The sequence below is a fragment of the Marmota marmota genome, unplaced genomic scaffold, assembly GCF_001458135.2.
Source record: "Marmota marmota marmota unplaced genomic scaffold, marMar, whole genome shotgun sequence".
NCBI classification, from domain to species: Eukaryota; Metazoa; Chordata; class Mammalia; order Rodentia; family Sciuridae; genus Marmota; species Marmota marmota.
The window spans coordinates 16,724,656-16,738,212 of NW_025999999.1; the positions used below are offsets into that span (position 1 = coordinate 16,724,656).

Here is a 13,557-nt window from a genome sequence, read left to right on the forward strand (position 1 = left end):
AAAAAAAAAAAAAAAAAAAGTTGCTGGGCAGTGAATATTTTAAAAAGCTCCTTATTTTGCTTTGGGTCTGTGAAGTGTTAAAGGTGGCTCATTATATGCTCACATTATCTGACACATTGGCCAATTGGCCTTTGAACCCTTAGAGGCTGATCCCAATGTCCTTATAAGCATCATGTCTAAGTTTTGTTGGGTTGTCAAGTTTTCCTGAGTGAAACTGTTGAGATGGACAAGTCAAGTGCCTGGGAATTACTTAAACATGTGCTAAGTATCTCTGGGACTGGGCAGGCATCTCACTTTGTTTCCCTTACTGTAAAACAAATCCAGGAATGGAGTCAGTTGATCACTCAGGTCACCCTGACAGAAACGGTTTGCTTGTGCAGTATATTTATCCGTTTCATAGTTCAGAAAAAGGCAGGGAGGGACATAATGGGCTCATCACTTTATTTTTCTCTCTGGTGAACCTGTGCCTGTTTAGGCAGTCAGTTGAAATGGGCATGTAAATTACATTGTTCTCTGGGTGTGAATCTGTTGCCGAGAAATATTTTTTGTCTTACAAGCTTTTGGATTGGTTGAGGAACTCTGTGTCACTCTTAGGAAGCAGCTTCTACGACAGGAAGGACAGTTGTACATATGTGCTCAGCTTTTCTTTAAATTGAAGGATGGGGCCTTTGAATGATGAAGGTCACTGAAAGAATGGATTTGGAATTGAAATGTCCTAGGACATTTCCGGCTTGAGATTTGCTTTTTTCTTCTGGGATAACTCTGTGTTCCTTCCTTTCTTTCCTCTTCCCCTCACCAGCCCCCCAATTAAGGTGGTATCAGTGGACCCATTTTATCCAAAGCCACCGTGTAGTTTGACTGCAAAGATAAACTCCAGTTGTTTATAGCAATAGTGATCAGTATTTGAACCTTCAGCTCCAGGGAAGACCTTTCTGATACTGCATGCTTTTTCTTTTGTTGTAATTTACATGTGTTTAAAAGTTCCTCAGTTTCTGACCTATGGAAGAACAGCTATTGCTCGTGTCAGCTGTTTTGCATTTCTTTGTTTTAATTCATGGTTTCTGGTTTTCCAGTATCTCCAGATGAAATGGCCACTGCTTGATGTCCAGGCAGGGAGCCTTCAGAGCAGACAGGCCCTCAAGGACGCCCGCTCACCGTCACCAGCACACATCGTTGTAAGTAATCCCCCAAAGACAGTTGCCTCCGTTACTGGAGGACAAAGACGAAAAGTCTCTTGGTGGTAACAGGCCTTGTTTGTCAGTTCTTCCTTTAATTTTTTTTTTTTTTAATGGCTATGTTTTAAATTTATGAAGTACCTAGTTTTGCTGATGGCTCTTATTGATCGTAACCTACCTGGAAATTTCCCAAGTCCTTTCCCTACCCTTTTCTCCACGTATTGGGTTAGGATAGTCTCGTGGGCTCCAGTTAGTAGGACACAGTCACCATGGTTGGGGAAACTGGAAATGGCATCAGCAGTCTAAAGAAAGGCCAGTGTGGGAGGCAGGGTAGGTACGAGGGCATCAGGATAGGTACCCTGGGCCTGAGGCTCTCCAATCCCAGTGCCCCACGATTTATCTTAACATTTGTTGAAAAGTAACATACTGTACTAGCATTAGGAAATTTCAGCTGTCTGGCTGATGGTGACCCCAGAGCAGGAATGAACTTAGGCTAAAATTAAATTTAATTCATGGCTTGGAAAGCGTGTGGGTTTGACATGGAGAACATTTGTTTTTAGTACTAAGAGACTACAACATACAGTGTGTGTCTACATGTATTTTTAATGCACTTTCTTAGAATTTTGTAGGCTCTGAAAGTTTGTAAATTAACCTCTTGAGAAGATAGTGCAGCCTTATTAGAATATTTATTCCCTTCTATGTATTTATATCATGAGCTGGACTTCAGACTTTTGAAATAATTAATGAAAGACATATTTTTGTAATGAATCCACGACAGGTAGAGTTAGGCAAATCGTGAAACAATTCATGTATTTTTTATTAAAGCATTGCAAAATGTTACTTATTGCTATATTCTGCCTCTCTATTTCTTGTAATTTCTAAAAATTGCAAAATAATTTTCTTGAGTCGTAGAATCTTACCATGCATTGTGTCAAATTGCAGGCCAACCGCCTCCTTATTTTGTGGCTTGCTGTGCTGGAGTATATCTTATTTAATTAGTTATACCTCTGTGGTGTGGGTGTCCATCACAACAGTTTTTTTAAAGCTGCATGTTGAGTCACAATTAGTGAGAACGTCAGCTCCTCATGCAGGAAGAAGGATGACGTTTGCCAGATTCTTCCTTCTCCCTCCAACAGTGACGGATGCTCCTAGAATGTCCAGATTTCAGGGCTAGAGGAGACCTTGGATCATTTTAGGCCCTGCCTGACCTTAGAAGAGGAAACTGAGGCCAGAGATGCCTTAAGTGAACTGCCCAACGTCACACACCGAGTTAGGAGCAGAGCGAGAACCAGATCCAGGTCTCGGCTCCTTGGCTGGGCTTTGTGGTACATTCCCTTCAGGGAGAGGGAAAAGTCAGTCTCCGTGGCTGGCCCTGTTGCACTTACTCTAAGTTGGATCATCAGCAGGGACAGTGACAGAGGTGTAAAGAAGTCAATGGCTTGGGGTACTGGTGCAGGTTTCTCCTGGAAAATGGAATACCATGTTTTAAGGAAAAAAAAAAAAAAGAATTAAGGTACAGAGATTTCAAAGTGTGACCGTCCTAGAGTCTTAGAGGTGGGGCGAGGAGGCCTGCCCATTCCCCCTCTCCTGCCTCCCTGGGCTTCCCGGTGTGGTACCAGGCTTTGGAATTTATTTCTCTGCTTTCAGAAATGCTCACTGGATCTTTCCCCACCTATTTTAACTTTAGAGAAACGACCTTATCTTTATAATCTCTCCGGGGCCTTTGTGTCTTTGAGTGTGCAAAGGAGATTCAGGTCTTAGGAGTGGTTTCAGAGTGGACACAGCCCCTTGTGGTTGTCGCAGGTCCGTGGGAAGCTTCTGTGGTGGGCAGCCCACTGTGTGAGAGTGGGGGTTGTTTGCTTGGAGAGGGCTGGTGGCCCCCCGTCTCCCCCAGTCCCACCACAGTTGCTGCAGCTTACTTAGGTCCTCAGAACCTGGTTTTCTCATGTGGAAATTAACGATCTGGACAAGATGGTAGGACATTTTTTCCAGAACTAATGTAGATTTTGGCAAGGGGAGCAGAGTGGAGACTCAGGTGCCCTTTGCAACTCTACTGTTTAACGCAGGGCACATTTACCATAGCAACCACTTTGGAGCGCACATCACCTTTGAGATGGGGACCTTTGTCCAAAGGAGCCACAGCTGGCAGCGAGTACAGGATCTTGCATGATTCCTGCTGTGCCCTTGGGGACTTGAGGACCAGCCATTGTGTAGGGGTATGCGTTGATGTAGGATAGTGTACTCTGGGACCTGGGGAGAGGAGAAAAGCCATAAGTTTGGACAAAAGACGATTTGTGAGATTGTAATGCTTGTTGTGACAGTGAAAGGTGACTATTGCCCCAAGAGTCACTCTTGTCTGTGTTTGTGCAATCTTCACCTGACAACGGAAGACTAGAAGAGGGAGTTCTGGGCAAGGAGAGTTAGAGGGAGATGGGAAAGCAGTGTGCAGAAGAGACTGGGGGTGTTGTCCTCCTCATCTCTCTGCTTACCTGTAATTTTTGGGATTGGGGAATCCATTTTCCTTGGGACTACATGATTATATAATTACTTTTTCTCTGGACATAGGGGAGGGAGTCATTAGCGTACCTGGGCAGGTACAGAATGTCTGTCTGTGAAGGGATCTTTCTGAAGCACGGCTTCTGCCGCAGTGGAGTCTGCGCAGTTTCAGGTCTGGTTCAGGTTGAGGTTCAGTCACAATTGGTTAAGTTTTCTCCAGACACACAGGGTTCTTCTTCACTTGTTGGGTTCTATTCTGTTAAGCAGAATGTTGTCACATCACAGTGTTTTGCCAGAGTTGTTTCAAAATAATCATCTAAGGGTTGCTTCCTAATTTCTATGAAATTTGGATTTATTGTAACTTTTGAGCCAAGTTGTTTCATAATTATTTCTAATGTTTCTTTTTGAAAATAAGGAAGTGTTCGGGGTTTGTTAGTAATCATTACAGGCTAACATCTCTCACAGATTGCTAACAAAATAACTTTCTCCAGCACCTGGTACAGGGCAGAATCCTCATGGGAATTCAAAACATTTTGTTGGAATATTTTAATCTGATTGGATTTTTTTCCATGTGATATGTGGGCCACCTCATTGTAAAAAATTGATATGTACAATAAATGTTTTCAACAAGTGCAGTTTGCTTGTTTAGCAGACATGGGGATGTGCCCCAGGGCCTTGCATATGCTAGGCAAGTACCTTACCACTTGAGCTGCATCATCAGCCCCATCAACAGTGTTTAAATTAAGAAACTGGTTGTCGTAATCTGGGGACTGCTGATCTGTGTTCAGGGGAGAGAGGAAATCATTCCCTGGGGATGGATGATGTCTTGATTGGCTGGCTAAGAAAAGAGCATTTACATGGGAAGTCGCCACCCTCTGGCATCACATTTCAAATCCCTCTTCTCAAGGGGCTGGGGTTGTGGCTCAGAGGTAGAGCACTTTCCTACCATGCATGAGGCACTGGGTTCCATCCTCAGCACCACTTTAAAAAAAGATAAATAAAGATATTGTGTCCACCAAATCCCTCTTCTTGCCCCATCCCATTTTCTACTTCATATAACTAGCCCATTTCTTTGTGGTATTTCAAAACTTGTGTTTTTAATTCTTGACCCATTTGCCTCTCACTCACTGAGGGCCAGGCCTGGCTTGTGCTGAGTGGTGGTGGGAACCTGGCTGACCCACCTCCAGCGGCTGGTAAGCTGCGGGCTAGGAGCTGCTCCCTGGGTACCACCTCTGGTGTCTTTGCTGTACAAAGACTTTTCATTTAACTTCCTTTGTACTTGGCAAAAAAAGATTCTGGACCAAAAATGGTGGTATTTTGGAATAGTATGTATCTTACAAACCAGCAAAAGGCTTCAAAAGTTTTTACAATTTATCTTGGGGGTTTCCTTTTGAAGTCGATGTGAAATTTCACCTTGGGGTGGATTTCTAGAATTTCTGTCTCGGGCGTTTTGTTGTGTAATGAGCATCGAAGTGTGGGATAGGAGAACAGACCGAATCCTGAGGAAGATAGCCGCAGACGGCGATGGTGCAAGTTTTTTGTTGTTATTGCTTAAATGCTGAACGCCAGGGGAAGGCTCTTAGGAAACAGCTTGCTGAATAGGACCCGGGATGGGGCTCTGCTGCCTGCTGAGCGTTTTCAAGTAAGCTCAGGGCAGGAGGAACCTCTCATTTTTGTTTCTGAAGAGTTAGATGCATGCAGTGCTGCCCCACTGGATGCTTGTGTGGACCTGGTATGTGCCGGTGGCTCTGCTTTAGGGCTGGCGAAGCCAGGGCAGCCCCTCCTGGAGTGGGAGGTGCTGTGCCAGGTGCCATGAAGGAATAGAGGGCTGTCCAAGGTGACCAGGGAGACTTAATTGTGACTGGGATGTACGTGGGGATTTTGTGCCTTGGTGGCTACATGAGAAAGGGATGTTTCAGAGAGGGGGGTTGCTGGGTCTTCTGGTGTTCTATGGCACAGTGGGCTAATGATGATTGACAAGAACTAATTGTATATTTCAAAACAGTTTTCAAAAACAGGGTTGTGAATGTTCCCAACACAAATAGAGGATGAACATTTGAGATGATGGATATGCTGTTCCCCTTATCTCATCACCTCACATTGTATGCATGTGTTGAAATGTCACATTGTACAACATACATATAGATAATTATTATGTGTCAACTAAAAGTTAAAAACAAAAGTCAGAAATGGTATTTGAATGATTGTTGAAGTTGGCCAGAGAAGGGGTAAGAGTGGAAGACTGTTCCAGGCCAAATGAAAAATGCATATGAAGGTTCTAAAGGAAAGAGTTGGCTTAGTGATAAGCAGTGTCAGGTGGGATGGCCAGGGTGGGTGGGGTGGGAGAGTGGGTGGAGGTGCGATATGGCAAGGACCTGGCATCTGATCCTAACCACTGGGGAGTCATGGCGGGGTTTGGCTGTCAAACCTGTCTTAGTGGCTATATTGAGCTCCTGGTGGGGTGAGGGGGAGGTGAAGGTGAGCACATTGGGGACCATCAGCAGAACCCATGGGTGCCTTAGGTATTGGCACTGAGGGAGCAAGCCAAGTGATGGGAGCCTGCCGTTGCCCAAGGGGGAATGCTGGAGGAGGAGTGCGTTTGTGGTATTTGCATGGATCGATTATAGATTCATTCATGGATTCTGCAAATAGTGATTCCTTATGGTGTGCAAAACCTCTCCTGGACATTGAGGGAAAGTGAAGTCAATGACAGGCAGTAATCCCAATGGTAGTGAGGTGGCCTGTGACATTTCCTCCAAGGCAGGCATTGTTCTGGGGGCTTCATGGATGTTGCATTATTGCCACTCTGCAGAGGAGGAGCTGGGTGCAGTGGGGTTCAGCCTGATGGCTCTGAGCACCACCCCCTCACCCACCGCCATGATGGCTGGTAGACAAGTAGGTGGGATTCAAGAGCCAAGTGTGTGTGGCGTGCCCTGTGCTGCCAGCGGGTCTTCAGAGGGAGTCTCCACCCACCCAGGCCCCACATGGCTTAAGAAGTCGGTAGCTTCTGGGATATCCCCAAGATTCGCTGGGATTTGGTTTCTGGGTTGTAGGTGTTGTGACTCTACAAATGGCTCAGGGACACATTGTGGGAAGGCGGAGTGTCGTCCTCGGTGAGGGGCAGGGCTTGAGAGTGTGAACCTATACTGGACGTCCTGAATGCTGTGCGTGCATGCATGGCCTGTCTCCGTCCCCACTGCCACATATGTATGAACTCTCCTTGTTTTTATATATTTCTTTATTTTTTAAAAATTCATTTCTCCGTGACTCAGGCGGACTTTCTCAGCGTGTGTTTCCTGGTGGCAGCTGAGTCAGAACTTTCTCACTTCACGGACAGGGCTGTGGCGAGGTTGTCTGTTTTGTTTAAGGACATAAAGCCAGCCTGTGAGCACTGTAAAAATATTATTACTGTTGTAAGTAGAGCTAGTTGTCCTAATATGGAGAGTCAGTCAACCACGTTGAGTTTTTTTTTTTGGGGGGGGGTGGGGAGAGGAGAAAGTGATGATGGAATCATTGTATAATGTAAACCCCAAAGTGGACTCTAGACCATTGTGGGGTCCAGGGTCAGTGGTCCAGAGTGTCCTGTCCCCACAGTAGCTCTGTTCTGGCGAGGAACACTGGGGTTCTTGAGGTCTGAGCTCCTGGGGTGGTGGCAGGACCTTGTCAAGAAGGACTGTCACCTTGGTTGTGTCCCCTCTTGATCAGACCCACATCCGCAGGGCCTTAAAGCCCCACACCATCTCTTTTCCCTGCATCCCTCCTATGTCCCATCACTCTTAGGCAGTTGACCGTCATTCTGGCTGTTCTTGGAAGCTTCTAGAACAGGGGAGCCTGTCTCTGTGGAGACCACTGTGGGGTCAGGGGCCGCTGTGTGGATTGTTGGAGTTCTGCCTTTGTAGTGAGCTGAGATGGTGCTCCTGGAAGTGCGTGCTCGTGGGTTGGTGTTCTCTTCCGCCTTTCTGTGTTCCCCTTACATGTCTTGACTGTTTGAAGGTGGCTATTGTACACCCACCCCTCCATCGCCAAGTTGTCTGCAGAGAGTCATCCTCGATTGTAATACCTGAAACTAGCTCAGCAGTGGAATAGCAGATTTTTTGATTAAGACATTCTACCTCTAAGGTAGGTGAAACTAATTTTTAAATCAACATGGTGTTCTTCATTCATAAACTTTGTTCATTGTGGACAGTTTGGAAAACAGCCCATAATCTCACTACTCAGATTACATTAGGAATAATTTGGTAAATTTCCTTCTAGGCCTTTTCCTTTGAATATATTAATATTTATTTGTTTTTAACATACTTGAACTCATAATTGTGCTCAATATTTCTAGTCTTGTATTTATTTAAAATGAAAATCGCTGTAGTTAATAAGCACTTCCCCGAGTCATTAAAATTCTTAAGGCTCTTTAATGACCACTAACAGTCCATAATATGATTACACCCCAATTTACTTAATCAATGCCATATTGTTGGCCTTTAGATTATCTGCCTTTGTTGCTGTTCTGGATAATCCTGCGCTGATCATCTCTTTGTGCATAAATCTTTCTCTCCCTCTTGCCTTTTGTTATTCTCTTGGGATAGCTTCCCAGGAAAAAAGGTGAAGAACAGAGTCGGATTTTTTTTTTTTTTTTTTTAAATACATAGTCGAAAACTATTTCCGGAAAGTTCACCCCCATGGTACTAGGGATTGTTCATTCACCAGTGAACTATACCTGCAGTCCTTTTTATTTTTAATTTTGCAAAGGGCCTCACTAAGTTGCTGAGGTTGGCCTCTAACTTGTGATCTTCCTGCCTCAGCTTCCCCAGCCTCTGGGATTACAGGTGTTGTCTCCACGCAAGCCTCTTCCTGCTGAAATGTTTCCATTTTTATAACTGTCGGTAGTACTCGAGATTTACCATGATTGGAATAATCTTAACAAAAGACAGTGAATTTCAGGGGCATTAACAAGAGAAAAAGATCAAACTTCCCTGGAGAGGTGAGCCCTTAATTCTACTTTGCCCCCCCGAACAGAGACCCAACCCATTGCCACCCAGCTGATCTGGTCAGCCTCCCCAGGCCTTTCACCTGCAAGGTAGGCAAACAAAATGCTTGTTTCCTAAATGATTAGCAGGTTTTAAAGTCGGCTGATGTTCTGCTGTTTCACAGAATTAACCATATTCAGTTTAGGTAACTCATAGCATAGCAGCATGCTTTGGATGTACCCTAGACCCTGAATGTACTCAGTGCTTGTAGGGTTATTTTAGATACTGAGTGTACCCTTTGTTTAAAAACTGCAAATAATTTCAGATAAAAGTTTTTTTCAGATAAAATATTTTTTTCTTATTGTGTGTGAGCGAGGTCAGGAATGTGACCCGGATTAGGCGTCTGGGGCAGAGTGCCCACTCTGCAGAGAGCCACTGGCTCCTTCCTGTGTTGAAGAAGAGACCTCAGCTTCACATCGGCCTCTCCCCACCCTTTCCTGGTGCTTGTCCTGTGTGCCTCGGGGAGTCACCGAGGTTTGTTTCACTGAGTGTTTAATGAGATGCTGGCCAGGAGGGATCTCGCCTAACATAGCCTGGGTGGGGCCCAGCAGAGGAGTCTCCACCTCTGGTTTGCAGCCCTTCCTTTCCCAGAGGAGGAGCCACCTCCCTGCAGTCTCTGCAGCTGAGCCACAATGTTGGAACCCACTCTGGAAAGTTGTTGGAGTTTCAGCACCTGCTCTGTTTACCAAGCGTGGGAGCCTGGTTTAAATTAACATGGATCTACTTAGAGCTAAACTCGTGGTTTCCACTGTGTTTATCTTTCCAGTAAATAAAACAAAAGTGTTCCTTCTGTCCTGCTTGTTGTTTCTTGTCTTGCCTGTTAGTTGGGTTTGGGGCTCACTTGTTTCTCCAACCCGAGTGGAAGTTTCTTGAAGCCAAGGAACCCCAGTTGATGTCTCTGCATGTGGCCCCCCCCCCGCCCGTTTGTGGCAAGGGACTGGAGCTAATTTTGTTGTTTGGAATGAGTGTGACTCCATGATGACCGTATTGTGCTCTCACTCAGCTTCATCGACGTGAGTCTGTGGACACGTGTCGGTCCCCTTCTTGCTGTGGTATAATGTTTTGGAGAAGCTTGATTTGGGGTTATGACATTGGGCATGGTTTGCCAATAACCTGATAACCCGCCTTATCCATTCCTGCACACTGCCCAGCATGTCCAGTCAGGGCAGCAGTGCTGTGTTGTGTGGAGGTGGTCACAGAGACTCTGGGGAGGCCACTGTAGCTTGGTCTTTGGGACTTCTGGGATGAGACCTCTGGAGTCTTTGTTTTTTGTACTGCGGATTGAACTCAGGGGCATGTAACCACTGAGCCACATCCCCAGCCCTTTTTTATATTTTATTTAGAGACAGGGTCTTGCTGAGTTGCTTAGGGTCTTGCTAAGTTGCTGAGGCTGGCTTTGAACTCACAATCCTCCTGCCTTAGCCTCCTAAGATCTCTGGACTCTTTTTTAGAGAGGGTACTCAATGGGAAATTCAGAACTTGGTTACTGATTATGGGAAATGGCTATATTTAACCAATGTAGTAGGGTTTATAGAATTGTTTTGTATTTGCCTTATCAATGGCTTGAAGGTCAGATTCTCATTTCTTTTAATAAGTTAATATAGAAGGTGAAAACTACTGGATTTTAGGCTTGTTTCTTGGTAAACTGGAAACTACAATGGGAGGGACTTGTGGGTTCTTTTATGGTGAAGTTTATTAATGCCTAACCAGTTGGCCAAGTTGCCCAGGAATTCCCAGGTAAGACTGACTGTATTTTTTTTTTTAAATGTCTTTATTTATAGACTGACCGTATTTTGGTAATTACTTGGGTCTTCATTGCAACCACACACTCCCTTGAGATCCAGGTCCACTCTCCTTTGGATGCCAAACAGATGGGAAACTTGGCATGTCCAGAATCAAATTCTTTATGTCCACCTTCTCCACACCTCCAAACCTGTAACCTCCTGTGCTCAGCACTTCAGGAAAGATGAACAGCATTTACCAGTTGCCCGGGTCCCAAACCTTGAAATTCATTTTTTAAAAAAATATTTTAGTTTTAGATGGATACAATACCTTTATTTTATTTGTTTATTTTTATGTGGTGCTAAGGATCGAACCCAGTGCCTCGCGTGTGCGAGGTGAGCGCTTTGCCACCGAGCCCCAGCCCCAGCCCCTTGGAGTTCATTCTTGATCTGACCTTTCACCTCCTCTCTTACTTCAGTGTGGGACTAGATTTCTCCGTGGGTCTACTTAGTTCTACTTTTATAAATTCCCACCATTCATTCTTGGTCCCTACAGTTTGTTCCCTCACTCGTGGTGGACCTTGAAAGCCTTAGACAGGTGTATCGTCTACTGAAATTCTGTCTTGAAAGAGACCCAGAGCAGCTATGAACAGACACCGCCCTGTCACCTGATTGACAGGTGGGACTCTGAGGTTCCAGGGCTGCGATGGAGAGCAGGCAGGTCAGTTAAGTCCAGAAACTGGTCATGCTTGGAGTTTCGTGTGGGCTGGAGCCCTGCAGACTGCGTGAGATGTGGCCAGCGTCTTGGCCATCATACCTTGAGCAGTGCCCAGGTGTCCTGAGTGTTCACATCTGAGCCGCCCCCCGCCCCCACCACTGTCCATCATCAGTGTCCGGCTGCTGCAAGCTCTGGGCGGAGTGATGTAATCTATTCTCCAGCCCAAGCCCGCATAGCGGGTGGATCTGGGCAGTGATCAGCTGCGTCACTGCAGCATGAAGGAGATAGGGGTCACCCTGTGTCCAAGTTCAGTGGGGCAAAGGCCTCTTGTCCTTCTTCCTCTGAGAGCACAAGGTACCTGTTGCCCAGGTGCCTTTGAACAGGCTGCAGGAGGAAGGAGGTGGAGAAAGCCTGCAGCACAGTCTTGGGCCTGGCCTGTTCTCTGGTCCCTGGGCCATGTGGGCCCCCTTATCAAGGCCTGTGGCTGGGACCCTTTCTGATTCCTCCCCTTTCTGTGGCTCCTAGGCGTGACTCAGATGGCCTTGAGGTCTGAGAGTGGTGTATTTCCCCAGCCAGTTCAAACTCCTCAGGGATGTGGGTGGAGACAGAAAATAAAATTTAAAAAATTCTCTAAATGGAAGGAGAATATGGCTGGGCAGAAGGGCTTCTGGGGAAGCCTTTAGGGTGGTTCAGTTGGAGCTCATGAAAAAGAAGGGTGTTTTTGAAAGAGGTACCAGCCCCCTTCAACCAAAGCCCACAGATAAGGGAATGTTTAAACGCAGTATCAACAGGACCGAGGCTGAATAGAAGTGACCACCCAGAGGTTGAAAATTTGACTGGTAGAAGCATTTCTGTTATCACTGCACCATTTTTTTTTTAACCCCCTGCTAATAGCAACCTCCCCTCCCCCCTTCACTGTGATGATGTGTGTCCCCCCCCCCCCCGCCAGTTCTCTTTGGTTCTGATGGGCCTGTGATTGGGCAAGGGGCAGACATATGATATAAACTTTTGAGTCTTTATGTGGAGGGGTCTTTTGAACTACCTTCATATGCACACACAGATACGTCTGCTAGTCTCTGTGGACACATGCCCCTCACCCCTCAACGGAGGACCCTCCTTTGCAGAGGATTTAAAAGGAAGCCTTGATAGCATCATTGATCTCTGTGTAGCCAGCTCCCGTCCTGGACCATCCAGCAAGGAAGCCAATACTGTGAATAGTTGGAAGTGGTTTCTGTCACAGCCAAAGGAGTTCTAACTAGTACAGTTTTCCTAGCCTTAGGCTTATATAGTAAAATAAAATTTAAAAAAGAATCGTTTTTTTCCTTTGGATTTTTAATTCTCTTTATCTAAAAGTGCTAAGGCGTGAACGGAGTCTTCTGCCACTGTAAATGGGACCTTCTTTAAGAATGGGCTGATTCCTGCTAGTCTTGAGAATCTGCTGTAAGGAGGGTACATAGCATATAATCCTCTCCTAGGAATCATCTGTAAAGGGAGGCTTGTGTGAAAAAAGGAGTTTCCATGATTTGCTTCTGCGGTCATGGGGAATTTTGAAAATGAACTTTAGGTATTTTCATGAAATTCCTGTTTTCATATTTTTAGTTTCTTGTAGTTTTCTTTTCTGGATCCCACATAACATACTCGTCTTTGCCCTAAAGCTCTTATTTTTGTTCCTTGGGAACATTTACTTGTATTATTTTAGAAGCGTTGTTTTCTTATCATGAATAATCGTTGGCAGGCTGAGTTGCAGTCGTTTCTATTTGACTTGTTATCACCACTTTACTATTTGATGAAGAGTCTGCCCATTTTCCATGAAAGCCCACGTAAATGGGAACGGTCCTGCAACTACAAGGGGCTGCCCAAGGACTTTGAGCTGATCCAGCATCTGCACCTAGACTGTACACTGGTTCATGTCTGCTTGGAGCTGTGTGTGGAGAGAGATTCTGAGGCCTTGTCAGAGCTCCCCAGGAAAGGATGCATCAACAGAGTCATTTCTGCCCAGGGTAAAGGAGGAGCATGAGGGACAGTGGAGGTTTCACAGCAGTCGTTTTTGTTTCGGGTTGTTCATCTTTTTGTGAAAAATGTCAGGAACTGAGCCCCCTACTGGGTCTGTAAGAGTCCTGTCTCATGAAGCCATCCCCGTGAACGAGAGACGTCACTTGCCATTTTAAAACTTGTCCCAAACGAAGTGCTGAGAAAGAGGAACCTGGTTCATAAGCAGCAGGATCGAGACATGCGGTCTTGATTTCTCCCTCGGTTCCTCTGGGGCAGGGTGTCTCCTTACTCTCCGTGTGAGATGTGTCTGGGGGACCTGACCTGTGAGCCAGGTGTGACATGCAGTCATAGTCCACTTCGTTGCTCCTGTGGACGCCCATGGTGTACACATTTCTGCCAGTTCGGGTCTCAGGAGTGATTTCTCCTTTCCTCCC

General features: G+C 45.7%; 1 protein-coding gene across 13 annotated transcripts in view; it reads left to right on the plus strand.

Moving 5' to 3' along the window:
* The window catches only part of Tcf7l2 (transcription factor 7 like 2), a 180,815-nt gene that overhangs the window by 62,407 nt on the left and 104,851 nt on the right, over positions 1-13,557 (plus strand). For all 13 annotated transcript variants that reach the window (XM_048807349.1, XM_048807353.1, XM_048807348.1 and 10 more), the window contains one exon: positions 1,074-1,175. In XM_048807349.1, coding sequence (XP_048663306.1) covers positions 1,083-1,175 — 93 coding nt within the window. In that variant the 5' untranslated portion in view covers positions 1,074-1,082. The remainder of the gene's footprint in view (positions 1-1,073; positions 1,176-13,557) is intronic.